The sequence below is a fragment of the Anabas testudineus genome, chromosome 9 (assembly GCF_900324465.2).
Source record: "Anabas testudineus chromosome 9, fAnaTes1.2, whole genome shotgun sequence".
NCBI lineage: Eukaryota > Metazoa > Chordata > Actinopteri > Anabantiformes > Anabantidae > Anabas > Anabas testudineus.
In genome coordinates this window covers 23,420,609-23,448,594 of record NC_046618.1, presented here as the reverse complement: position 1 = coordinate 23,448,594, position 27,986 = coordinate 23,420,609, and the positions used below count along the sequence as shown (strand labels likewise).

Below are 27,986 nucleotides of genomic sequence, written 5' to 3'. Positions count from 1 at the left end.
TAAACAGCTCTGACTTCATGTCCATGAACTGCAGGGTCAGTGCTTTGACTCTAGTACATGCAGCTGTCCAACTACCTTTTTTCCACATGAGTAACAATAAAGTTCGTCAAACACTGTGCCTTGATTCAGATCAGCCTCTCAGCTTATAATTTACCATTTGACATAAGAAATAGGAATCTGAATCCCAACAAGCTCAAAACACCATCTTAACTTTTAGAAATACCTCAAGTATCAGTACGTTACATGCTGACAGGTTTTGTCTGACAAAGATGGCGTAATCTCTCACTGTGTGGAGTCCAGATGTATGATGTATGATCATCCTCCTGTCCATTTCAATGTTCTTCCAGTTACTCTGAGCACGGAATCAGAACAACTAGGACAAGCTGTTCAGTGTGTTGGACACTCATCCAGCAAACAGGTCTGCGGTCAGTGCGTTCTGACAGGCGGTTCCAGTTTGTTGGACAGGGCGGTCAGCACCTGGTCAAACTTGGCGTAGCGCAGAGCCTGCTTCTCCTCGGCTCCCCTGCTCCCCCAAAGCAGCCTCATCTGGAAGTCAGTCAAAAAAAGTTCCAGGACTTCGGCCTGCTCCTGGAAACCTGCAACAGCAACATGACATCAGTCTATCAGTGTCAACAGTGGACCAGTGTTGTGAAACTATAAAAAGGTTTGGGCTGAAATGTTAAATTAGTCTTCCCGGGTTTTTGTTCATTAATGGGCATGTACTTAAAGTAATAATTAAATCACAAATAGTAAAGAAAAAATTCTGATAATAAAACTTAAACCAATCCTACTTGTGATTTTCTCTGGTCTGTGTACACCCTAATTTGATTTTTCTTTTTCATTCTGTGCAGAAAACAACACGAATTAACTACTAAAGTTGGAATACAGTGTCCTTTAATTAAAATATTTATTTATTTTGTTATTTACAGTGACAAAGCAAGTAGAAGTGTGAGTTTGAGTTTTTGACTTTGTCTCCTCCTGGTCTGTCTCACCTTGTAGTTTGTTCTCAGCATTGGAGCAGTAGATGCCTCCCAACTGTGCAAAGGTCCTCGCTGCCCCTAGATGGAACATAACCACATCCACACCGACTTCCACCATATCCCACGGCTCTGTTCCCTCACCACCTGCCATGCTCTTCTCTAACAGACACAGGAGGGGGAGGACGTGGGGGAAGGTGGTGTTGGACAGTGGACAGCTTTCTGCAGGACACACAGGAAGTCAGTGTCAGTATTATTGGAAGTGTGCTTTACAAATGCAACGGGATTAGTGTTGAGATAAGACTTTTCATGACATGACACATGATACACATGATAGAAAGTCTACCTCTCCCTTCATTCAGGCTCTTCATAAACGGCCTCAGAGTTTTATCATAAAGGATAGCGCCCTCTGTGTGTCGCTGCCGTAACGTCATCCAAGTCTGCTCCAGACGGGCCACCTGAGAGATGGCAAAACATCAATAACAACATTTAAGAAATGGGTTAGAGGTGCAGATGCAGTAAAGATAATTTCTTAGATTTGTTTAACTGCAATTTGACCAACATAACTGTACTTGATGCCAGTTGGCTTTATTGCATATTACTGACTAAGACAGATATTATAATATCATCAGCATCATTGTCCACATATTAGAGTGTTAAGCTTTCAACTATAATCTAGACTGATCTCAGATAAGGATCTTTGTTGTAATAAATGCTGTCACCACCCTCTGCCTCTATGTCTGCAATCTTCTCACCAAAAAAGGTAAAAGTAACTGAAAATAAACAACAAATTCCAGTAAAAAAACTCTCTCAGTTCCTCCTGTAGCAGCGGCATCGTACAGTACATGCAGCTGTCCAACTACTTTTTCCACATGAGGAACAATAAAGTTCTTCAAACACTGCGCCTTGATTCAGATCAGCCCCTCAACTGAAAATAAAAAACAACTTCAAATGAAACATTGGTGGTACTGCGATCTGTTACCTGTGGCAGCTCTAAGGCTCTCATGACAGCAGCGAAGCCGAACATGTTGCCCATCGTGCTCTTAAGCTCGGCGGCAATTTGGATGATTTTATGAAGCAGACCGGCCCGCTCCTCGTTCGTTCCGGTGCAGCCCAACACATCTACAGCAAACATGGTCGCCATGGTTTGAAACCTGCGTGAATGCGGACAGAGGGAGGAGATGTAAACTTGACATTGTAACTTCACAGTAACATCATATCTGCAAAGAACAATGACAAAATCATCATAGCATACAACTCCTTTACAATAAGCACTTAACAAAATATTAACCACAAATAAGAAACGACAAATGCCACAGATAGTTAACATAATTCTAACTTTCGCTCTCTGCAAATTATACCAATCATTTGTGGACATTTCAGTAGAAGACCAAACTACAGGTTGTAGCAGGGTTTCTGGTTACCTCTCCAGCAGGTCCAGTCTCAGCTGCTGACCATGTGGCAACGTAAGCAGCTCCATCCCAGAACTAACTCCCATCCTCTTTTGCACCTCTGGTGTCACATCCAGAATTCTGGCAACCTGGAAACGCAGACATGAATGTAAATCCAATATTAATTCTCCTTTTAGCTCTGGCCCCGTCTAAGGTAATTCCTGGAAACAGATTTGATTCAGTATCTACGTCTACTTGTAGCATCTAACTTAGTTTTTGTCCTAGAAAACAACTGTTTGTTGTGTTAACAAAAGATGACTGAATTGAATAAGAAAGGTAGAGGCAGAAAAAATTTAACTATCTAATGGAAATTAGGATAAAGTACCAGGTAAAAACATTTTGTGAATTATCCACTGTGTGTCCTGTTTTACAGTATGAATCATGTTCTAACCATTATTATTAATAAAAAAAAACATATTAGAGCAGCTTTAAACGGTACCATGCAGTCCGCCTTGGTGATGTGTTTGGCGGCCGATCTTGGGTCGAGCTCAGCCAGTAGTTCCTTCACCCTGCGCAGGATCCCCACCTCTAGAGGCTTATTCTCCTTGGGCATCAGCGACGACTGGTACCTGCTTGGTTTGAAAGAAGAAACGCTCTCCACCACCGGTGGGAGGTACATGTTTCCATCCTCCACCTTTAGTGGCCCATCCTCTGCTTGCAGCCTGTCCACATAGCTCTGAGGGCCGGGGTACAGCTCTGTGTAGGAGCTACCATCTGTTTCAGAAGTGGAGGGATCCTGGTTCAGATGAACGTTGGGTCTCTTATGCTGCTGTCTGTTGCTCGGGGATGTCAGGGGTTGGGCGGAATCATTTTGCCTGGACACAGATGGGGATGGAGCCATGCTGGCTGCCTGGCTACTGCAAGGGCTTCTAGACAGTGGGGCTGGAGATGGAAAAGAAGAGTATTTCAAGGTTCAAGGTTTTTCTTTAACTAGAAACAGCATAGTTACTTTTTCATGATCAGCAAGTCAGTAATACCTTTGAATGATCAAGAGATTAGTCAGGTTTTAAGATAAAAATGTCCATTGTCCTGAGGCAAAAATTACTTAAACAGAAGGAAATGATGCATTTCTTAGGCAAATTCAATCTGCAGTGGGTTTATGGCAAAGAAGGAACTGGTTATCCAGTAGAACTGTGAGGATTACTGATATGCGTTATCTGTTTATGAACCACAGCTGAAGCAAAGAGAAGAAACACATGTATGTGATGACACATTTAATAAGAAATCAATGCAAATTAATGATTAACTTTAACAAGGCATATAGCACAAGTGTCTATAGTTAAACGTTTCTAAATTATGGTTTTCTAACATTGTCATAGCAGAAAATCAAAGAGAAAATCGAGTCTTCTATTTAGGTTGATTTGCCTTGCTTTTATGTTAACCTGTTTTATACCTCCTGTAAAGTTTAGGCTCTGAGTTCACCATGTGAGCCTCTCCCTGATTCAGCTCTCCCTTGTGTAACCTGCTGCTGCTGCTGCTGCAAACCTTACACACTCTGGACTTTAGTCCTTGTGCTTCAGCTCCCGCCACCTCCCTACAAGCTCCTCTAAACCCCAGAGCTGGGCGACACTCATTAAGTCGTTTGCTAGGAGACTTGATGAACAGCCAACAAGCTCTATCTGATCCCTGCAATTGTCTGACTGACACGCTCTTGGTAAGCATTTACATTACAATCAATAAAGACATACTAAAATGGTGATAATGATGTTGGTTTGTTAACATAAAACTGACATTTCAGTATAGTTGCTCTTGTTTTTACTGATTCCTTATGTTGAACTTACAAAACCTTGAGGGCAAAGTCAAAGCTTACATGATGGGGAATCCACCCTCACAATAACCGGAAATACAATCAGATATTCAAAATCAAGATGTTCTATGCAATTAGTGTGAATTATGGGTAAATATTTCTAACTTTTATAAAATTTTAAACAGCTATGCAAAGAGAAAATACAATTGTTTTATTACAAGTAGGCTTGTGTATTAATTACTTTCAATGTTCAATTCTCAAAAAAACATCAACAACTATCTATTAGTAACAATAATAAATAGCATAAGAACAACAATAAGCCAGGACTTCAACGCATTTACATTTATGTACAGTTTTTATGCATACTTTGCATGTATGGCTTTGTAGAGAAGGACATATCTAACATCCTCATGTCTTCTGTCAGAATTTCTTTCAGGCATGTACCAACTAAGCTTGGTGACACTGGCAGTTCTGCTTTGCTCTTCACCTTTGATAAATGGAGGGAAAATCTTAGTGTATCCTTTGGATGGAAGCCACTGGGTCAACATGAAAGTCATCATCGAGGAGCTGTACTCCAGAGGCCATGAGCTCACAGTGATGCGACCATCAGACAGCTGGTACATCAAAGCAGATTCCCCTTACTACAAGTCCATCACTATTAATTTCACTGCTGGTTTTGATGAGGAAGGCTTTGGGTCATTTCTAACAACACTCCTGACTATGCAAAAGGAAAGCAATTCACTTTGGACCCGTATAGCTACAGAGTATGATATGACCTTACAGGCCTATCTGTGGCATGAGCAGATGCTACAAATGGCAGAGGGGATCTTCAAGAATACCCAACTGATGCAGAACCTCAATGACTCTAAGTATGATTTACTCCTGACAGATCCTGCGATTGCTGGAGGGGTGTTATTGGGTCACCGTCTGGGTCTTCCACTTGTCTTTAATGTGAGGTGGACCATTCAGGGTGAGGGGCATCTGGCAATTGCACCATCTCCACTCTCCTATATCCCAATGCAATATACATTGCTGACTGACAAGATGACATTCACTCAGCGTATCAAGAACCTCCTTTACTATTTTTACACACGTTTGCAAACGTGGTACACTATAGACCTAAACTACAAACCATTTGTCCATCGTCACTTTGGCAGTGATGTACATTACATGGAGCTGTTTCAGTCAGCAGACATCTGGCTCATGAGAAACGATTTTACCTTCGAGTTCCCAAGACCCACAATGCCAAATGTCGTCTACATGGGAGGATTTCAGTGCAAACCCTCCAAGCCCCTGTCTAAAGAACTAGAGGACTTTGTCCAGAGTTCTGGTGAACATGGTGTCATTGTTATGACACTGGGAACACTGGTGGCGAAACTCCCTGAGGACATTGCTGAGGACATTGCTGCTGCTTTTGCCCAGCTTCCTCAGAAGGTGATCTGGAGACACACAGGCAAACGACCATCCACCCTCGGCAACAACACCTTACTCTTGGACTGGTTACCACAAAACGACCTCCTGGGTCACCCCAAGACCAAAGTGTTTGTGGCTCATGGAGGCACCAATGGAATACAGGAGGCCATCTACCACGGCGTCCCCCTGGTCGGCCTGCCCCTCATGTTTGACCAGCATGACAACTTCTTCAGGATGGAAGCACGAGGTGTGGCCAAAGTCCTGGACATTGCAACTGTGAACAGAGACAACTTCCTGGAGGCACTGAGGGAGGTCCTCTATGAACCCAGCTACAGGGACAAGATGAAGACACTATCCAACCTGCACAGAGATCAGCCCATGAAACCAATGGACCTTGCTATTTTCTGGATCGAGTTTGTCATGAGGCACAAAGGAGCTCCACACCTGAGGACAGAGTCTTACAAGATGTCCAAAATCCAGTACTACTCCATTGATGTGGTGGCCTTTCTGCTCACAGTTGTTTTATTAGTATTTACTGTTTTTATTTGTGTAGTAAGGTTTGTGTGTTCGAGGGTGTTTTGTAGGAGCAAAGTCAAAAAAGAGTAGTGATTGTGATCCAAAGCAGCCACGGGCCACCACACTCCCATCATTGTTTGACTGTTGCTATGATGTTGTTTGTATGAAATATTGTGGTAATCTTACACCAGGTGTAACACTTGAAAGAATGAAAACAATTCTGCAAAGATGAGTGGGCCAAAAGTTCTCTCCAGTGATGTAAAAGTTATTACAGAATCTTGATCACAGTCTAACCAGGGGCAGCAGCTTTTTTCCCTTAATAAATAAAATCATCATTTTAAAACTGTATTTTGTATTTACTCAGGTTATTTTGTGTAATATTATAGTGATTTAAAGCATTTAACTATGACAAATATGCAAAAATGTTAGGAAGGAGACAAAAACTTTATCAGCAATGTACTTAGTTGTGAAATAAAATAAACTCTACAAAGTCAAACATCTCTTGCTGAAATTGACTTTTAACAATAACATCCTCATTGTTCCATACATTTATTTAATATAATAAAAATAATTCAATGATAAATGAAAGATTTCTTTACACATACGAAGACTTCAGACTCATTTACTGTAAAAGTAAGTACTATGGATGAACTTTACAAAAGGTAGAAACATAAATTCTTATAATAAGTTTTCCAAATCCTGCAAGGATGGGAGCCTGTGATAGATTCTGTGAAAGTTACATACTGAAATAAAGTATTATCCATCTTTATTTTATTTTGAAGCTGTATTCACACGTGTTTAATATACTTTAGAGTTGAAATCTTGTTTTCAAAGAACAGATGAATGCCCTTCCCCTCAATTCATTTTTTAGATATTTGTTTTAATATTCAATCAATTATTTAGTTGAAAACATTGTTTTAAAGTCAGTGAGTAAGTCTATGTAGTTCATGCATGTGTGAGGTGAACACATGGTTTGGTTAAACACTATGATGACCTTCAACTTGCACCACATTAAAATAGCTTTTACTGTTACCATCTAACGCCATGGTTAATACTACTTTTAGTCTATAGGTGCAGGGTTTCCATTTATTTTAGATTTTAGATTTAGACTTTTTTCCTTTTAAGCATGTTTTTTTTTTTTTTTATTGTTTTACTGTTCCTTAATTGATTTTCGTCTTGATTTTACATTTTTTTAAATACAACTTTTAGTGGCAGAAAATTTAAGAGTTTAAAATGTGACTTCAGAATTAATGAGGGTAAAGAAAAAAAATCTTCATCTTTTTCTTCTTGGGTAAAATGTCTTTGTCCTTAAATAACCTGCAGCTACAGGTCAATCTTATCTTAGTAGTATATATAAAGTTCAATCTCTGACTTCGAATCTAGCCACAGGGGTTGCAAGCCAGTGACTTCTGTGCCGGTCCCAAGCCCGGATAAATAGAGAGGGTTGCATCAGGAAGAGCATCCGGCGTAAAAATTGCCAAAATAAAAATGCGAATCATCCATAAGACTTTCATTCGGGTCAGTCGAGGTCCGGGTCAACAAACACCGCCAGCGATGATGTTAATCTACAGGGTGCCGGTGGAAATTTGACTAATGTTGGTCGAAAAGAGGGGAGGCAGAAGGGTTCGTGGTCAGAGAGAGAAGGTAAAAGGCAGGAGCATAGGTTTGAGAATAGGGACTCTTAACGTTGGTGGACATGTGCAGAGGAGGGATAGTGAATATATTGGTAGAAGGATGTTGGAGATGGAGCTGCCAGGCAGGAGGGCAAGAGGACAGCCAAGGAGGAGATTTATGGATGTCATAACAGAGGACATGAGGTTGGCTGGTGTGAAGGTAGAAGATGCCCATTATAGAGTTAGGTGGAAAAGGATGATTCGCTGTGGTGATCCCTGATGGGAAAAGCCGAAAGAGAAGAAGAAGAATCTCTGACATCACCATGTGCATTTCTGATTCAACTCCTACTTGTGCAACCAACCTACTGCTGCGGTAAACCTCACACAACCTGACTTTAGTTCTGTTTCCTCAAATGCCTTCCAGCAACGTCCAAACTGTACTGACCAACAGAGCTGGAAAACACTTAGTCAGATGTCTGCTGGTAAGGAAGCTAGACGCACAGACATAGGCTCTTATTGAGGCGTGAAATCTGCTGAATGAGACACCCTTGGTAAGTTATCAAATAAAAATAAATAAACATTATTAAAGTACTTTAAAAGCTAAAAAGCAACAAGGCAATAGTATGTTAAAATAAATCTGATGTTTCAGTGGAGTTCTTGTATTACTATAAAGCTAAACCCTCAATATTTGCAGATGAAAACTTAAACTCTCTAATAGAAGGTTTGAAATTTCCAACACACAAGTTCAATAATGTGTGGTTACAAACTGTGTTCATTCATAAGTATGGTGCATCTAAAGATGGCTAAAGTATATAGTTTGAAAAACTAGCCTAGTTTGTTGAACAAATACTTTAACTTTACACTTTGAACAACATTGTGTCTAAATTGTCACTGGCTCGATCCTCTGGACTACCAGGATTGAATATGGTTGGGAACAATGCAAAACAATTATTCTGTTTGACAAAGATGTACTTGTAGCAGTTGTGAGAATTAAGCGAGCCCTTTGGGAGCCTGAGACTTCTTTTAAGTACAAAACATTAAAAAGAGGACAAAGCTGTGTAGCCTGAGACAGGAAACACCTATCAGGTAAAAAAAGGTTTTTCCAAACCTCCTGGGTTTGGCAGCAGGAATTCCCACAGTGTAGTTGTACTCAGTGAATGTTTCTGAGCTGCAGCTAGGAGTTATGCAAGAGTTGGAACTGTGTGCTGAAAAAATAATCAAACCATTTGTGCTAAGACTTGAAGCAGTGTACATCAGGATTGCTCATAAATCAGGAATGCTAATGCTTATGCATTCCTGAACTAAAGAACTGTATGGATTTGTAGAGAAAGGCAGATCTAACATCTTTATGTCTGTTGTCAGAATCTTTTTCAGACATGTACCGACTGACTTTGGTCACATTAGCAGTGATATTCTGCTCTTTAACTCTGGTAAATGGAGGGAAAGTATTGGTGTTCCCTGTGGATGGAAGCCACTGGATTAACATGGAAGTCATCATCAAGGAACTTCACTCCAGAAACCATCAAGTCACAGTGCTGCGGCCTTCAGATAGCTGGTACATCAAACCAGATTCTCCGCACCAAAAGACCATCACTTTAAATTCCTCTGCCGGTTACGATGAGGAAGGTTTTGGGTCATTTATAATAACATTGATAATGATTCAGCGGGAAGGTGCTTCACTTTGGTCTCGTATATCAATGGGGTATGAACTGATTATAAAGATCTATGAGATGAATAAGCAACCGCTTCAGACAGTGGAAAAAATGTTTGAGAATACAAAACTGATGCAGAGCCTCCGTGATGCCAAATATGATTTACTTCTGACGGATCCAACACACGGTGCAGGGGTGCTGCTGGGTCACCGTTTGGGTCTTCCACTTGTCTTCAATGTGAGGTGGACCATTCAGGGTGAGGGGCATCAGGCAATTGCACCATCTCCACTCTCCTATGTCCCAATACCAGGGGCAATGCTGACTGACAAGATGACCTTCTCCCAGAGGGTCAAAAATGTCCTTTACTATTTGTTCACACGTTTGCAAAATTGGTATTTCACAGATTCAACCTACAAACCATTTGTCCATCGTCACTTTGGCAGTGATGTACATTACATGGAGCTGTTTCAGTCAGCAGACATCTGGCTGATGAGAAACGATTTTATCTTTGAGTTCCCAAGACCCACAATGCCAAATGTCATCTACATGGGAGGATTTCAGTGCAAGCCCTCCAAGCCCCTGTCTAAAGAACTAGAGGACTTTGTCCAGAGTTCTGGTGAACATGGTGTCATTGTTATGACACTGGGAACACTGGTGGGGAAACTCCCTGAGGACATTGCTGAGGACATCGCTGCTGCTTTTGCCCAGCTTCCTCAGAAGGTGATCTGGAGACACACAGGCAAACGACCATCCACCCTCGGCAACAACACCTTACTCTTGGACTGGCTACCACAAAACGACCTCCTGGGTCACCCCAAGACCAAAGTGTTTGTGGCTCATGGAGGCACCAATGGAATACAGGAGGCCATCTACCACGGCGTCCCCCTGGTCGGCCTGCCCCTCATGTTTGACCAGCATGACAACTTCTTCAGGATGGAAGCACGAGGTGTGGCCAAAGTCCTGGACATTGCAACTGTGAACAGAGACAACTTCCTGGAGGCACTGAGGGAGGTCCTCTATGAACCCAGCTACAGCGACAAGATGAAGAAACTGTCCAACCTGCACAGAGATCAGCCCATGAAACCACTGGACCGTGCCATGTTCTGGATCGAGTTTGTCATGAGGCACAAAGGAGCTCCACACCTGAGGACAGAGTCTTACAAGATGTCCAAGATCCAGTACTACTCCATTGATGTGGTGGCCTTTCTGCTCACAGTTGTTTTATTAGTATTTACTGTTTTTATTTCTGTAGTAAGGTTTTTGTGTCGGAGGGTGTTTTGTAGAAGCAAAGTCAAAAAGGAATGATGAATGTGCTGCAATGCCATTATGGTAATTTAATTTTCTGGATCTTAATTTCTATTACAGAAAGTCAACTGTTCTCTTGAGTCATGAACCCTGGTAACTTCAAACCTCATATTGTCAAAGGTTTTAGTTCAACTTGTTTTTTTCTTTTTTTTGGTTGGCTGGATATCTTACAGCATTATTCACAGTCCATATGTTAAAAAAGCCAAGTAATCAGTATAAACGCAATCACGATGTGGGATGTTGAAAAGTTTGTTATTTTTACAAACTATTGCACTTAAAAAACTAGTTTAGTCTGTGATTTTCTATAGATTTCAAGCTATGACATTATGATGACTTTCATCCAATTGTTATTGTTCAAAAATTATTTTGTAAACAAAAACCTCTTGTCCCTCTTTGGTTGTAAAAAGGAGTTAAGGATTTCCATGCCTACTGTATATGAATAAACAATAAACCTAATATAACCACATTGCTGTCAACTCATGAATTAGAAATCATTCAAGGATGAAGATGGAAACCTTGAGTCTTTTCCTGTTTAAATTCACAATAACTGATCAGCAGTGACCCTGTGGTCACAAGGTGTGAATACAGCCTAAAGTCAAAAGTGGAAAATATTCTAGTATTAGATTGTCAACTGGTTTAATAACCAGTAAAGATCCAATGAATGCATGTTCTTTCTAACTACATTTAAGTTTGTAATTTGTAATTTTATTATTTCAGGATTTACTGAAAGAGATAACAAGTCATTCAATCACTTATTTTACAACCTTGTCCAGTAATTCATTTTGTCTCATAAATGTTTTTGCTGCATACTAACAGAGGTTGGAGCCGTTTACTGGGAGGAAATTAAGGCAGAAACATTTTGTACATATTCTTAATAATCTGTATTATCTCTGTTAAATAAGGCATTAAACAAACAAATGGTGATATATTAGATTACTGTTCTGCTCACTGAAGCAGATGGTCATTACTTTGAATTACAAAACCAAAGCAGCTTATTGGTATCATCTTCCACTACCTACACACCTGTACTGATTTGTTTGAGTTTCGGGAGAGTTTTCCTTCATGTTTTGGATCATATTATACAGTTTTACAAAATTTAACATCTTGTTAAATATATACTGCATATGTGTATGTGCTGTGATTTTTACCATTCAACTGGTAAGAAGCACCTTTTTAACTGAAAAGGCGCTAATCATCAATACCAACGTCAGATGTACCTGTCATTACCTGTCATGGTACCATGACACACCCAGTATTGTACCTTTCATACAGGTAACTAGAGTTTATTTCAATTGTATTTGTTTTTAACTGTGGTTCATTTGTCTGGTAAAAGAACATATTTTAAAGTCAGGACATCTTGGTCATAAATATAACTTCTTCCTTTACATATTTACATTTAATTTTTTCCTTAATTTTCTTGTTTTCTCTGGAACTTGTCACAACACGCTTTTCTTTAATAATCTATCGAATGTGCTAATTGTGCATCATTTCAATCACAATATAAAAATCTCTACTCACTTAAAGGCACACTGGAGGTGCTCGATCTGAGAATTGGTAAAAAATCATCTAGAAAATCCTTTTCACAGATAATTAGTGCAATATTTATTTCTTGATGCAAGTTTCCAATTGAAGACTTTCATCAAAGAAACATTTTAACTATCAACAAACAAAGCAGCAATTTAAATTATATACAGATGTTGATCAACTTGTTGAAACTCTTCCACAAAAACAGAAAGGGTACTAACAAAATTGTTGCAGATTTGTTTTTAACGTTTTTACTTAAAGATCAAGAGTGAAACCTTTGATTAAAAATCAATATAGCAAACATAGTAAATCTGTGGTGTTCTTTTCAGGTTAATTTGCTTATGTTCCGCATTAACCTGCAACTACAAATCAATTTTATCTAACTACTAAATCTAAAGGTCAAGCAGGGTTTGGCCACTGGAGTCTGTTTGATTCAGCTCTCCCTTGTGTAACCAATTTACTGCTGCTGCATTCCTCACACACCTCTAACTGTAGTTCTGTTACCTCAAAACCCCCACACCCTCAGACATCCACCGGCCGGGAAGGAGGCTGGACATACAAACAAAAATCTTGTGTCGACTAAAACATTCCTGGTAAGTGATTAAATAATATTAATAAAAAACTCCAAACCAGTGAAAAAGCTTTAGGAGCTAAATTATTAAGGAAGTTGATGTGTTAAGAGGTGATGATTAAGTGCAGCAGGTTCTGAGTACTACAGTGATGTTTATGTGCATGAATCAAATCATGAGTGTTCAACTAAACCTTGATTACATGCTGCACTGAGTCAGTTGGGAATTTCCAGATGTTTCCAATCTAAAAGCTCAACAAGACAATTGCACTCTATGAATGTATTGAGGAACCTGACTTAAAAAAAATTGACGTTCGGTGCAATTAAAGCAGGAACATAGAGTAAATATTTTGAAAACAGACGACAGCTGTCAGTTGACGAAACTGACAAAGATTTCCTGTTCCTCTGAACTGTTTCTCAGAACTTAGTGGTCTTAGTAGTATAAGTCAATAAGTAAACTGATTTTTAACTGTTGAGTTTCAAAAAAAGATGTTAATAAACCATTTAAAAAGGTATTACCTGGACATTTGAACTGTGATACTATAAATAATATTTAATTTCTGACTGTACAGTTCTTGGTAAAGCATTTATACCATTGATTGCTAAATTGTAAAAGTGTGGACAAAAAACAAAAGTATTACAAACATGCAAAATCCAATTTCAAAAACATTAAAGATTATAATAATTTGGATTCTTATTTGCAAAAAACAGATTTTGTATTCCAAAATCTGCCTTTACCGAGTGAAACCTACATGAAACAAAGCTGTGTAACCTCAGACAAGGAACGTCTCCCAAGTGTAAAAGCTTTCTAAGCCCTTTGTGAGACTTAGTGGCAGGAATTCCCACACTGTGTAGTTGTGTAATCTGGAAACTGTTACTGGGAGTTATGCAAGTCTTACAGCAGAAAGAAATAATGAAAATCATTTGTTTTAAGCAATGTGCAGCAAGCTCACTTTAGCTACACTTTCCAGGAACAACAAACGCAGGTATTATGAGAGGGCTGGAAAATGTTAAGTTAGAACATACTCTTACTCTCTTCTAAAATTGAGCAGCCTCATATAGAAGGATAGTTCTAACATCTTGGCATCTGTTGTCAGAATCTCTTTCAGACATGTACCAACTGACCTTGGTCACATTAGCAGTGATACTCTGCTCTTCATCTTGGATTAATGGAGGGAAAGTCTTGGTGTTCCCTGTGGATGGAAGCCACTGGATTAATATGAAATCATTGAGGAGCTTCACTCCAGAGGCCATGAAGTCACAGTTCTGAGACCTTCAGATACCTGGTAAATCAAACCAGATTCTCCTCACTACAAGACCATCACTATAAATTCCTCTGCTGGTTTTGATGAGGAAGGCTTTGGGTCACTTGTAACCACACTTTTGACCATGCGTCGGGAAGCTGCTTCGCTTTGGTCTCATATATCAATTGAGTATGAACTGATGATACTGGTCTATGAGATGAATAAGAAACTGCTTCAGACAGTGGAGGGGATGTTTGAGAATATCAAACTGATGCGGAGCCTCCGTGATGCCAAATATGATTTACTTCTGACAGATCCTGTGATTGGTGGGACTTCCACTTTGTCTTTATTTCTCACATTAATGTTTTGGATCATATTATACAGTTTCACAAAATTTAACATCTTGTTAAATATATACTGTGTATGTCTATGGGCTGTGATTTTTACCATTCATTTGGTAAGATAAAGATAAAGATAAAGATAAAGATAAAGATAAAGATAAACTTTATTGTCATTGCAACATCGTACAACGAGATTAAGGTAAGAAGCACCTTTTTAACTGAAAACGCCCTAATCATCAATACCAACGTCAGATGTACCTGTCATTACCTGTCATGGTAGCATGACACACCCAGTATTGTACCTTTCATACAGGTCACTGGGGCTTATTTCAATTGTATTTGTTTTCATTTGTCTGGTAAAAGAACAGATTTAAAGTCAGGACATGTTTTTGGATTTCATGTACAAACACGATGATGACCTTTAACTTACATACACTGGAATCTCAGTTACTTATGATTATTTTCTGTCTATGTAGGTGGAATGTTAAACTCTAATAAATATAACTTCTCCCTCTACACATTTACATTTTAATTTTCCCTTTATCTTTATTCTCAAATGTATTTTAATTGTCTTGATTTTGCACTTTTTTCTTTATTAATCTATTTAATGTGCAAATTGTGTATAGTTTCAATCACATTGTAAAAATGTTTGCTCACTTAAAGGTACATTGGAGATGGGAGCTGGGATTTGGTAAAAAATCATCTAGAAAATCCCCTGCACCGATAATTAGTGCAATATTTATTTATAGACATCCGCCTGCTGGGAAGGAGGCTGGACGTACAAATAAAAATCTTGTGTCGACTGAAACATTCCTGGTAAGTGATTAAATAATATTAATAAAAAACTTAAAACCAGAGAAAACGCTTTAGGAGCTAAATTATTAAGGAAGTTGATGTGTTAAGAGATGACGATCGAGTGCAGCGGTTTCTGAGTACTACAGTGATGTTTAGGTTCATGAATCAAATCATGATGTTCAACTAAACCTTGATTACATGTCTCACTGAGTCAGTTGGGAATTTCCAGATCTTTCCAATCTAAAAGCTCAACAAGACAATTGCACTCTATGAATGTATTGAGGAACCTGACAAAAAAACAACGTCCACGTTCTGTGCAATTAAAGCAGGAACATAGTGGAAATATTTAAAAAACAGACGACAGCTGTCAGTTGACAAAACTGCCAAAGCTTTCTTGTTCCTGTGTCAGAACTTAGTACTCTTAGTAGTATAAGTCATTGATATTTAACTCGAGTTTCAAAAAAAGAAGTTAATAAACCAATTATAAAGGTATTAGTAATTAAGGGAATGCATCATTACTATTTAAATGTGTTTTTCTCCAGTGATACAAATACACTACACCTGGACATTGCAACTGTGATACTAGAAATAATGTTTAATTTCTGACTGTACAGTTTTTGGTAAAGCATTTATACCATTGTTAAGTTATAAAAATGTGGACAAAAAACAAAAGTATTACAAACATACAAAACCCTTTTTTCTAAAACATTAAAGATTGCAATTTGGATTCTTCTTTGCAAAAAACAGTAGGTGATACCTACATGAAACAAAGCAGTGTAACCTCAGACAAGGAACGCCTACCAAGTGCAAAAGCTTTCTAAGACCCCTTGTTGGAACTTAGTGGCAGGAATTCCCACACTGTGTAGTTGTGTAATCACGAAACTGTTACTGGGAGTTATGCAAGTCTTAGAGCAGCAAGTGTGCAGAAAAAAATAATGAAAATCATTTGTTTTAAGCAATGTGCAGCAAGTTTACTTTAGCTACACTTTCCAGGAACAACAAACGCAGGTATTATGAGAGGGCTGGAAAATGTTAAGTTAGAACATACTCTTACTCTCTTCTAAAATTGAGCAGCCTCATATAGAAGGACAATTCTAACATCTTGGCATCTGTTGTCAGAATTTCTCTCAGACATGTACCGACTGACCTTGGTCACATTAGCAGTGATACTCTGCTCTTCATCTTGGATTAATGGAGGGAAAGTCTTGGTGTTCCCTGTGGATGGAAGCCACTGGATTAATATGAAATCATTGAGGAGCTTCACTCCAGAGGCCGTGAAGTCACAGTTCTGAGACCTTCAGATACCTGGTAAATCAAACCAGATTCTCCGCACTACAAGACCATCACTATAAATTCCTCTGCTGGTTTTGATGAGAAAGGCTTTGGGTCATTTGTAACCACACTTCTGACCATGCGTCGGGAAGCTGCTTCGCTTTGGTCTCGTATATCAATGGAGTATGAACTGATGATACTGGTCTGTGAGATAAATAGGAAGCTGCTTCAGACAGTGGAGGGGATGTTTGAGAATATCAAACTGATGCAGAGCCTCCATGATGCCAAATATGAATTACTTCTGACAGATCCTGCGATTGGTGGAGGGGTGCTGCTGGGTCACCGTTTATGTCTTCCACTTGTCTTCAATGTGAGGTGGACTGTTGAGGGTGAGGGGCATCAGGCTATTGCACCATCTCCACTCTCCTATGTCCCAATACCAGGGGCAATGCTGACTGACAAGATGACCTTCACCCAGAGGGTCAAGAACGTCCTTTACTATTTGTTCACACGTTTGCAAATGTCCTGTTTCGCAGACTCAACCTACCAACCTTTTGTCTATCGTCACTTTAGCAGTGATGTACATTACATGGAGCTGTTTCAGTCAGCAGATAATATAGATAATTATATTGGATATGTTAGTTAGCTCAGGATTATAAAGTAGAATAGAAACAGGGTGGTATATGCATTGGAAACAGCACTGATTATATTTATATTCATATTTTTATACTTATATTCATAATGAACTGTAGTGTTGTATAAAAATAAACAGTGGTGGAAGACGTCTCAGATCCATTACTTAGGAAAAGTACCAATATAGCAATATATAAATACTTCAATAGTTACTAAAACAGAAATATTAACAGTTAAATGTACCTAAAACTGCCCCTGTGACTTCTTCTGTATATTAAATGAAAGCAGGGATCTTCAAGTGTCACAACATACTTACAAACCAAATATATATTAATATTAAACTATGTGCTCTGATAGGTTTGGTGGGAGAATGTGAAAGGTGGAACTGCTAACATTTCAAACTTACAGCATGAAACATGCAATTATACATCATTTATTAGAAAAGGTCACAAGACAACCAGGTTGTAAATATTGATTTAATCTAAAGAAACTTCTACTAATGAGCTAATTGTATAATTTTCTATGTAAAATCTAGACCTGAAAAGTAACTTAAGCTGTACTGTACATGTACTGAATGTCTGATATGACATGTTAGAAAATGTTACTTATACAGTAGAGGGTGCTATTGGTGTGGAAGTGTTCGACTAAGGAGCAATTACTTTAAAATTTATAGAAAATCACCTAAAAAACTGAAAAAAAATCTTTGTACATATTCTTTCTGGTCATAGCACATGAGAGTGGAGGGTTATGGTTTTTTTAGGACGTCATAACATAAAAACATTTTTAAACAAGAACAAGTTTATAGTCTATGTGTGCTCCTTGACATACATACTGTATGTGTCCATTTACAACCTCAAACTTTAAACATCTCCTAAACCCATTGGAATACGTGTCAGACATCTGCATGGTGTTCATCTCTTATAATATGTAGCTTTAAAAAGTCTAATTTCAACTTCATGTTTTCTTAAGTGGACAGTAAGAAAGCATAAAAACACAAAACAGATGGCCGATGTACTTGATGACTTTACAGAGAAGTAATTATTTACATTTCACATTTCATATAAATATTAGCTATTAATACTATTTAAAATAATATACAGTATATGTTTCGTACCTGTGTGCTGTTCTCGAGTGGGTGAGATCAGTTTTCTCACTTCATGATGTAGGCAGTGATTCGATTTCACTAACTGCACTGATTACAGCATCAGAAATCCCATCATCTTATCTACAGAAAGTATTTGCTCCAAATTTGAAAGAAAAAAAAATCCTAATGATTAACACAATATGATAAACATAATTTCAAAATCTGGAAATGCAGATACAATGTTATTTGAATGTACAATATGACATACAGTTCATAGATCTGTAGATTTAGAAAAGGTCCAGCCTTCGCACACTAAAACATTTCTTTACATTAATCCAATAGATAGAGACACAGCCTCCTCTCAGATTCCAGGCTTCTTGTAACAGAAAAATGTATTCATCACATATTTACACTGATATCTTACGTCCACATTTTGGTTCACTGGTGGATATATTAACATCTAGAACATAAACAGAATATAATACAAATAATAGATGTCTGACTATGTTGGTGCTTTTAAACCATATGGTGGTAAAAGACTGTAAAGTATAAACTTAATTGAGTGGTAAATAAAAATACAGTGAGCATGTGAGAAGCAATTCAAATGTACACCAAACATAGAGCTGCAAAGATCACAGCTTCTTGTGTTGTATTGCCACATACGTCAAGTGCTTCCCGCATCTTACATCTAGTGGTTTGTTACACTAATTCCTGTAAACAGCTCTGACTTCATGTCCATGAACTGCAGGGTCAGTGCTTTGACTCTAGTACATGCAGCTGTCCAACTACTTTTTCCACATGAGTAACAATAAAGTTCGTCAAACACTGTGCCTTGATTCAGATCAGCCTCTCAGCTTATATTTTACCATTTGACATAAGAAATAGGAATCTGAATCCCAACAAGCTCAAAGCACCATCTTAACTTTTAGAAATACCTCAAGTATCAGTACGTTACATGCTGACAGGTTTTGTCTGACAAAGATGGCGTAATCTCTCACTGTGTGGAGTCCAGATGTATGATGTATGATCATCCTCCTGTCCATTTCAATGTTCTTCCAGTTACTCTGAGCAAGGAATCAGAACAACTAGGACAAGCTGTTCAGTGTGTTGGACACTCATCCAGCAAACAGGTCTGCGGTCAGTGCGTTCTGACAGGCGGTTCCAGTTTGTTGGACAGGGCGGTCAGCACCTGGTCAAACTTGGCGTAGCGCAGAGCCTGCTTCTCCTCGGCTCCCCTGCTCCCCCAAAGCAGCCTCATCTGGAAGTCGGTCAAAAAAAGTTCCAGGACTTCGGCCTGCTCCTGGAAACCTGCAACAGCAACATGACATCAGTCTATCAGTGTCAACAGAGGACCAGTGTTGTGAAACTATAAAAAGGTTTGGGCTGAAATGTTAAATTAGTCTTCCCGGGTTTTTGTTCATTAATGGGCATGTACTTAAAGTAATAATTAAATCACAAATAGTAAAGAAAAAATTCTGATAATAAAACTTAAACCAATCCTACTTGTGATTTTCTCTGGTCTGTGTACACCCTAATTTGATTTTTCTTTTTCATTCTGTGCAGAAAACAACACGAATTAACTACTAAAGTTGGAATACAGTGTCCTTTAATTAAAATATTTATTTATTTATTTTGTTATTTACAGTGACAAAGCAAGTAGAAGTGTGAGTTTGAGTTTTTGACTTTGTCTCCTCCTGGTCTGTCTCACCTTGTAGTTTGTTCTCAGCATTGGAGCGGTAGATGCCTCCCAACTGTGCAAAGGTCCTCGCTGCCCCTAGATGGAACATAACCACATCCACACCGACTTCCACCATATCCCACGGCTCTGTTCCCTCACCACCTGCCATGCTCTTCTCTAACAGAGACAGGAGGGGGAGGACGTGGGGGAAGGTGGTGTTGGACAGTGGACAGCTTTCTGCAGGACACACAGGAAGTCAGTGTCAGTATTTATTGGAAGTGTGCTTTACAAATGCAACGGGATTAGTGTTGAGATAAGACTTTTCATGACATGACACATGATACACATGATAGAAAGTCTACCTCTCCCTTCATTCAGGCTCTTCATAAACGGCCTCAGAGTTTTCTCATAAAGGATAGCGCCCTCTGTGTGTCGCTGCCGTAACGTCATCCAAGTCTGCTCCAGACGGGCCACCTGAGAGATGGCAAAACATCAATAACAACATTTAAGAAATGGGTTAGAGGTGCAGATGCAGTAAAGATAATTTCTTAGATTTGTTTAACTGCAATTTGACCAACATAACTGTACTTGATGCCAGTTAGCTAATTAAAGGCTCTAGTCGTGGGCTCTGTGGCCCAAGTAAAAGCAAACTGCAACTACAACCAGCCCAAAACTAACACCTAGTTTGTGTTGGTCAAACTGAGGTAACAAAGATGTAAGACGTCCCACAGAGCAAAATGTCCACAACACAAAACTTTAACACCACAGCAACTTCCTTTGCTGGTAAAAGATAATGATAAGACATTTATGATTTATGATATCTAAGTTGTCATATCATGCTACTAACTAATAGCAAAGAACACCGAGAACAGCGCTTATAACCTATAAAGAACTTTTTATCTTTAAGGCACAAGTCAAAGATAATTTGTCCAAATTGTACAATTATCAGTGTACAGTGCTATTTGCTATTTAAGAGCAGTAGGGAAGAGGTTACACTCCAGGCTTTATTGCATATTACTGACTAAGACAGAAATTATAATATCATCAGCATCATTGTCCACATATTAGAGTGTTAAGCTTTCAACTATAATCTAGACTGATCTCAGATAAGGACCTTTGTTATAATAAATGCTGTCACCACCCTCTGCCTCTATGTCTGCAATCTTCTCACCAAAAAAGGTAAAAGTAACTGAAAATAAACAACAACTTCAAATCTAACATCTGGAACATCAACAGAATATAATACAAATAATAGATGTCTGACTATGTTGGTGCTTTTAAACCATATGGTGGTAAAAGTCAATTAAGTTTATACTGTACAGAGTGGTAAATAAAAATACAGTGAGCATGTGAGAAGCAATTCAAATGTAAACCAAACCAAGAGCTTCAAAAGCTATAGCACCAGCTATATCTATGTGTCAATACAGCTTCTTGTGCTGTATTGACACATATGTCCAGTGCTTCCCGCATCTTACATCTTGTGGTTTGTTACACTAATTCCAGTAAAAAACTCTCTCAGTTCCTCCTGTAGCAGCGGCATCGTACAGTACATGCAGCTGTCCAACTACTTTTTCCACATGAGGAACAATAAAGTTCTTCAAACACTGCGCCTTGATTCAGATCAGCCCCTCAACTGAAAATAAAAAACAACTTCAAATGAAACATTGGTGGTACTGCGATCTGTTACCTGTGGCAGCTCTAAGGCTCTCATGACAGCAGCGAAGCCGAACATGTTGCCCATCGTGCTCTTAAGCTCGGCGGCAATTTGGATGATTTTATGAAGCAGACCGGCCCGCTCCTCGTTCGTTCCGGTGCAGCCCAACACATCTACAGCAAACATGGTCGCCATGGTTTGAAACCTGCGTGAATGCGGACAGAGGGAGGAGATGTCAACTTGACATTGTAACTTCACAGTCACATCATATCTGCAAAGAACAATGACAAAATCATCATAGCATACAACTCCTTTACAATAAGCACTTAAGAAAATATTAACCACAAATAAGAAACGACAAATGCCACAGATAGTTAACATAATTCTAACTTTCGCTCTCTACAAATTATACCAATCATTTGTGGACATTTCAGTAGAAGACCAAACTACAGGTTGTAGCAGGGTTTCTGGTTACCTCTCCAGCAGGTCCAGTCTCAGCTGCTGACCATGTGGCAACGTAAGCAGCTCCATCCCAGAACTAACTCCCATCCTCTTTTGCACCTCTGGTGTCACATCCCGAATTCTGGCAACCTGGAAACACAGACATGAATGTGAATCCAATATTAATTCTCCTTTTAGCTCTGGCCCCGTCTAAGGTAATTCCTGGAAACAGATTTGATTCAGTATCTATGTCTACTTGTAGCATCTAACTTAGTTTTTGTCCTAGAAAACAACTGTTTGTTGTGTTAACAAAAGATGACAGAATTGAATAAGAAAGGTAGAGGGCAGAAAAAATTTAACTATCTAATGGAAATTAGGATACAGTATCAGGTGAAAACATATTGTGAATTATCCACTGTGTGTCCTGTTTTACAGTATGAATCATGTTCTAACCATTATTATTAATAAAAAAAACATATTAGAGCAGCTTTAAACGGTACCATGCAGTCCGCCTTGGTGATGTGTTTGGCGGCCGATCTTGGGTCGAGCTCAGCCAGTAGTTCCTTCACCCTGCGCAGGATCCCCACCTCTAGAGGCTTATTCTCCTTGGGCATCAGCGACGACTGGTACCTGCTTGGTTTGAAAGAAGAGACGCTCTCCACCACCGGTGGGAGGTACATGTTTCCATCCTCCACCTTTAGTGGCCCATCCTCTGCTTGCAGCCTGTCCACATAGCTCTGAGGGCCGGGGTACAGCTCTGTGTAGGAGCTACCATCTGTTTCAGAAGTGGAGGGATCCTGGTTCAGATGAACGTTGGGTCTCTTATGCTGCTGTCTGTTGCTCGGGGATGTCAGGGGTTGGGCGGAATCATTTTGCCTGGACAGAGACGGGGATGGAGCCATGCTGGCTGCCTGGCTACTGCAAGGGCTTCTAGACAGTGGGGCTGGAGATGGAAAAGAAGAGTATTTCAAGGTTCAAGGTTTTTTTTTAACTAGAAACAGCATAGTTACTTTTTCATGATCAGCAAGTCAGTAATACCTTTGAATGATCAAGAGATTAGTCAGGTTTTAAGATAAAAATGTCCATTGTCCTGAGGCAAAAATTACTTAAACAGAAGGAAATGATGCATTTCTTAGGCAAATTCAATCTGCAGTGGGTTTATGGCAATGAAGGAACTGGTTATCCAGTAGAACTGTGAGGATTACTGATATGTGTTATCTGTTTATGAACCACAGCTGAAGCAAAGAGAAGAAACACATGTATGTGATGACACATTTAATAAGAAATCAATGCAAATTAATGATTAACTTTAACAAGGCATATAGCACAAATGTCTATAGTTAAACGTTTCTAAATTATGGTTTTCTAACAATGTCATAGCAGAAAATCAAAGAGAAAATCGAGTCTTCTATTTAGGTTGATTTGCCTTGCTTTTATGTTAACCTGTTTTATACCTCCTGTAAAGTTTAGGCTCTGAGTTCACCATGTGAGCCTCTCCCTGATTCAGCTCTCCCTTGTGTAACCTGCTGCTGCTGCTGCTGCAAACCTTACACACTCTGGACTTTAGTCCTTGTGCTTCAGCTCCCGCCACCTCCCTACAAGCTCCTCTAAACCCCAGAGCTGGGCGACACTCATTAAGTCGTTTGCTAGGAGACTTGATGAACAGCCAACAAGCTCTAACTGATCCCTGCAATTGTCTGACTGACACGCTCTTGGTAAGCATTTACAATCCATAAAGACATACTAAAATGGTGATAATGATGTTGGTTTGTTAACATAAAACTGACATTTCAGTACAGTTGCTCTTGTTTTTACTGATTCCTTATGTTGAACTTACAAAACCTTGAGGGCAAAGTCAAAGCTTACATGATGGGGAATCCACCCTCACAATAACCGGAAATACAATCAGATATTCAAAATCAAGATGTTCTATGCAATTAGTGTGAATTATGGGTAAATATTTCTAACTTTTATAAAATTTTAAACAGCTATGCAAAGAGAAAATACAATTGTTTTATTACAAGTAGGCTTGTGTATTTAATTACTTTCAATGTTCAATTCTCAAAAAAACATCAACAACTATCTATTAGTAACAATAATAAATAGCATAAGAACAAAAATAAGCCAGGACTTCAACGCATTTACATTTATGTACAGTTTTTTATGCATACTTTGCATGTATGGCTTTGTAGAGAAGGACATATCTAACATCCTCATGTCTTCTGTCAGAATTTCTTTCAGGCATGTACCAACTAAGCTCGGTGACACTGGCAGTTCTGCTTTGCTCTTCACCTTTGATAAATGGAGGGAAAATCTTAGTGTATCCTTTGGATGGAAGCCATTGGGTCAACATGAAAGTCATCATCGAGGAGCTGTACTCCAGAGGCCATGAGCTCACAGTGATGCGACCATCAGACAGCTGGTACATCAAAGCAGATTCCCCTTACTACAAGTCCATCACTATTAATTTCACTGCTGGTTTTGATGAGGAAGGCTTTGGGTCATTTCTAACAACACTCCTGACTATGCAAAAGGAAAGCAATTCACTTTGGACCCGTATAGCTACAGAGTATGATATGACCTTACAGGCCTATCTGTGGCATGAGCAGATGCTACAAATGGCAGAGGGGATCTTCAAGAATACCCAACTGATGCAGAACCTCAATGACTCTAAATATGATTTACTCCTGACAGATCCTGCGATTGCTGGAGGGGTGTTATTGGGTCACCGTCTGGGTCTTCCACTAGTCTTTAATGTGAGGTGGACCATTCAGGGTGAGGGGCATCTCGCAATTGCACCATCTCCACTCTCCTATATCCCAATGCAATATACATTGCTGACTGACAAGATGACATTCACTCAGCGTATCAAGAACCTCCTTTACTATTTTTACACACGTTTGCAAACGTGGTACACTATAGACCTAAACTACAAACCATTTGTCCATCGTCACTTTGGCAGTGATGTACATTACATGGAGCTGTTTCAGTCAGCAGACATCTGGCTGATGAGAAACGATTTTACCTTCGAGTTCCCAAGACCCACAATGCCAAATGTTGTCTACATGGCAGGATTTCAGTGCAAACCCTCCAAGCCCCTGTCTAAAGAACTAGAGGACTTTGTCCAGAGTTCTGGTGAACATGGTGTCATTGTTATGACACTGGGAACACTGGTGGGGAAACTCCCTGAGGACATTGCTGAGGACATCGCTGCTGCTTTTGCCCAGCTTCCTCAGAAGGTGATCTGGAGACACACAGGCAAACGACCATCCACCCTCGGCAACAACACCTTACTCTTGGACTGGCTACCACAAAACGACCTCCTGGGTCACCCCAAGACCAAAGTGTTTGTGGCTCATGGAGGCACCAATGGAATACAGGAGGCCATCTACCACGGCGTCCCCCTGGTCGGCCTGCCCCTCATGTTTGACCAGCATGACAACTTCTTCAGGATGGAAGCACGAGGTGTGGCCAAAGTCCTGGACATTGCAACTGTGAACAGAGACAACTTCCTGGAGGCACTGAGGGAGGTCCTCTATGAACCCAGCTACAGCGACAAGATGAAGAAACTGTCCAACCTGCACAGAGATCAGCCCATGAAACCACTGGACCGTGCCATGTTCTGGATCGAGTTTGTCATGAGGCACAAAGGAGCTCCACACCTGAGGACAGAGTCCTACAAGATGTCCAAGATCCAGTACTACTCCATTGATGTGGTGGCCTTTCTGCTCACAGTTGTTTTCCTAGTATTTAATGTTTTTATTTGTGTAGTAAGGTTTTTGTGTGTGTTTTTGTGTGTGTTTTGTAGAAGCAAAGTCAAAAAGGAATGATGAATGTGCTGCATTGCCATTATGGTAGTTTAATTTTCTGGATCTTAATTTCTATTACAGAAAGTGAACTGTTCTCTTGAGTCATGAACCCTGGTAACTTCAAACCTCATATTGTCAAAGGTTTTAGTTCAACTTGTTTTTTTTTATTCTTTGGTTGGCTGGATATCTTACAGCATTATTCACAGTCCATATGTTAAAAAAGCCAAGTAATCAGTATAAACGCAATCACGATGTGGGATGTTGAAAAGTTTGTTATTTTTACAAACTATTGCACTTATTAAAAAAACTGCAAAAACTAGTTTAGTCTGTGATTTTCTATAGATTTCAAGCTATGACATTATGATGACTTTCATCCAATTGTTATTGTTCAAAAATTATTTTGTAAACAAAAACCTCTTGTCCCTCTTTGGTTGTAAAAAGGAGTTAAGGATTTCCATGCCTACTGTATATGAATAAACAATAAACCTAATACAACCTCATTGCTGTTAACTCGTGAATTAGAAATCATTCAAGGATGAAGATGGAAACCTTGAGTCTTTTCCTGTTTAAATTCACAATAACTGATCAGCAGTGACCCTGTGGTCACAAGGTGTGAATACAGCCTAAAGTCAAAAGTGGAAAATATTCTAGTATTTAATAACCAGTAAAGATCCAATGATTGCATGTTCTTTCTAACTGTATTTAAGTTTGAAATTTGTATTTTTATTATTTCAGGATTTACTGAAAGACGTAACATTTCATTCAATCACTTATTTTACAGCCTTGTCCAGTTAATTTGTTTGTCTCATAAATGTTTTTGCTGCATACTAACAGAGGTTGGAGCCGTTTACTGGGAGGACATTAAGACAGAAACTTTTTGTACAAATTCTTAATAATCTGTATTGTCTCTGTTAAATAATGCATTAACCAAACAAATGGTGATATATTAGATTACTGTTCTGCTCACTGAAGCAGATGGTCATTACTTTGAATTACAAAACCAAAGCAGCTTATTGGTATCATCTTCCACTACCTACACACCTGTACTGATTTGTTTGAGTTTCGGGAGAGTTTTCCTTCATGTTTTGGATCATATTATACAGTTTCACAAAATTTAACATCTTGTTAAATATATACTGTGTATGTCTATGTGCTGTGATTTTTACCATTCAACTTGTAAGAAGCAGCTTTTTAACTGAAAAGGCGCTAATCATCAATACCAACGTCAGATGTACCTGTCATTACCTGTCATGGTAGCATGACACACCCAGTATTGTACCTTTCATACAGGTAACTGGGGTTTATTTCAATTGAATTTGTTTTTAAATGTGGTTCATTTGTCTGCTGAAAGAGCATATTTTAAAGTCAGGACATCTTGGATTTCATGTACACACACGATGATGACCTTCAACTTACATACACTTGAATCTCAGCTACTTCTGATTATTCTCTGTCTATGGAGGTGGAATGATAAACTGTCATAAATATAACTTCTTCCTCTACACATTTTATTTCATTTTTCCTTCATCTTTATTCTCAAATTTATTTTAATTTTCATGAATTTGCTATAATCATTTTTTTATCCAATGCAGCTGTTTTAATTTTCTTGTTTTCTCTGGTACTTGTCCCAACACGCTTTTCTTTAATAATCTATCGAATGTGCTAATTGTGCATCATTTCAATCACAATATAAAAATCTCTACTCACTTAAAGGCACACTGGAGGTGCTCGATCTGAGAATTGGTAAAAAAATCCTCTAGAAAATCCTTTTCACAGATAATTAGTGCAATATTTATTTCTTGATGCAAGTTTCCAATTGAAGACTTTCATCAAAGAAACATTTTAACTATCAACAAACAAAGCAGCAATTTAAATTATATACAGATGTTGATCAACTTGTTGAAACTCTTCCACAAAAACAGAAAGGGTACTAACAAAATTGTTACAGATTTGTTTTTAACGTGTTTACTTAAAGAACAAGGGTAAGACCTTTGATTAAAAATCAATATAACAAACATAGTAAATCTGTGGTGTTCTTTTCAGGTTAATTTGCTTATGTTCTGCATTAACCTGCAACTACAAATCAATTTTATCTAACCACTTAATCTAAAGGTCAAGCAGGGTTTGGCCACGAGAGTCTGTTTGATTCAGCTCTCCTTTGTGTAACCAATCTACTGCTGCTGCATTCCTCACACACCTCTAACTGTAGTTCTGTTACCTCAAAACCCCCACACCCTCAGACATCCACCGGCCGGGAAGGAGGCTGGAC

At 39.0% G+C, this 27,986-nt stretch overlaps 5 protein-coding genes and 1 pseudogene across 5 annotated transcripts in view; 4 read left to right on the top strand and 2 right to left on the bottom strand.

Annotated features, from left to right (window-relative positions):
• Positions 1–88: 88 nt before the first annotated feature.
• Positions 89–3,304, bottom strand: LOC113151296 (SH2 domain-containing protein 3C-like). Its single transcript, XM_026344223.1, has 6 exons — positions 2,868–3,304; positions 2,402–2,517; positions 1,960–2,131; positions 1,324–1,435; positions 993–1,199; positions 89–596 (listed from the first exon to the last, which is right to left on the bottom strand). The coding sequence occupies exons 1-6, from the start codon at positions 3,267–3,269 to the stop codon at positions 427–429; spliced, it is 1,179 nt and encodes a 392-aa protein (XP_026200008.1). The 5' UTR covers positions 3,270–3,304; the 3' UTR covers positions 89–426.
• A 281-nt stretch (positions 3,305–3,585) lies between these two features.
• Positions 3,586–6,428, top strand: LOC113151291 (UDP-glucuronosyltransferase 2C1-like). The gene is made up of 2 exons (XM_033326164.1): positions 3,586–4,082; positions 4,600–6,428. The coding sequence occupies exon 2, from the start codon at positions 4,614–4,616 to the stop codon at positions 6,192–6,194; it is 1,581 nt and encodes a 526-aa protein (XP_033182055.1). The 5' UTR covers positions 3,586–4,082; positions 4,600–4,613; the 3' UTR covers positions 6,195–6,428.
• A 1,524-nt stretch (positions 6,429–7,952) lies between these two features.
• LOC113151289 (UDP-glucuronosyltransferase 2B31-like) lies at positions 7,953–11,371 on the top strand. Its single transcript, XM_033326163.1, has 2 exons — positions 7,953–8,268; positions 9,080–11,371. The coding sequence occupies exon 2, from the start codon at positions 9,094–9,096 to the stop codon at positions 10,672–10,674; it is 1,581 nt and encodes a 526-aa protein (XP_033182054.1). The 5' UTR covers positions 7,953–8,268; positions 9,080–9,093; the 3' UTR covers positions 10,675–11,371.
• A 1,192-nt stretch (positions 11,372–12,563) lies between these two features.
• Positions 12,564–17,332, top strand: LOC113151298 (annotated as a pseudogene).
• Positions 17,333–19,249: 1,917 nt separating this feature from the next.
• LOC113151280 (SH2 domain-containing protein 3C-like) overlaps positions 19,250–27,986 on the bottom strand; it is a 55,487-nt gene continuing 46,750 nt past the window's right edge. The window contains exons 7-12 of the mRNA XM_026344213.1: positions 22,409–22,851; positions 21,943–22,058; positions 21,501–21,672; positions 20,176–20,287; positions 19,844–20,050; positions 19,250–19,443 (exon numbers count right to left, since the gene is read on the bottom strand). Coding sequence (XP_026199998.1) covers positions 19,274–19,443; positions 19,844–20,050; positions 20,176–20,287; positions 21,501–21,672; positions 21,943–22,058; positions 22,409–22,851 — 1,220 coding nt within the window. The 3' untranslated portion in view covers positions 19,250–19,273. The remainder of the gene's footprint in view (positions 19,444–19,843; positions 20,051–20,175; positions 20,288–21,500; positions 21,673–21,942; positions 22,059–22,408; positions 22,852–27,986) is intronic.
• Positions 23,325–25,738, top strand: LOC113151283 (UDP-glucuronosyltransferase 2C1-like). Its single transcript, XM_033326157.1, has 2 exons — positions 23,325–23,623; positions 24,138–25,738. The coding sequence occupies exon 2, from the start codon at positions 24,152–24,154 to the stop codon at positions 25,736–25,738; it is 1,587 nt and encodes a 528-aa protein (XP_033182048.1). The 5' UTR covers positions 23,325–23,623; positions 24,138–24,151.

Excerpts from the sequence above, each read along its gene's own strand:
- LOC113151291 (XM_033326164.1), top strand. The coding sequence starts at position 4,614 with ATGTACCAACTAAGCTTGGTGACACTGGCAGTTCTGCTTTGCTCTTCA.
- LOC113151283 (XM_033326157.1), top strand. The coding sequence starts at position 24,152 with ATGTACCAACTAAGCTCGGTGACACTGGCAGTTCTGCTTTGCTCTTCA.
- LOC113151296 (XM_026344223.1), bottom strand. The coding sequence starts at position 3,269 with ATGGCTCCATCCCCATCTGTGTCCAGGCAAAATGATTCCGCCCAACCC. Across the intron at positions 2,132-2,401 it reads AGACTGGACCTGCTGGAGAG|GTTTCAAACCATGGCGACCA; the intron begins GTAACCAGAAAC and ends GCATTCACGCAG. Across the intron at positions 597-992 it reads TGCTGAGAACAAACTACAAG|GTTTCCAGGAGCAGGCCGAA; the intron begins GTGAGACAGACC and ends TTGCTGTTGCAG.
- LOC113151289 (XM_033326163.1), top strand. The coding sequence starts at position 9,094 with ATGTACCGACTGACTTTGGTCACATTAGCAGTGATATTCTGCTCTTTA.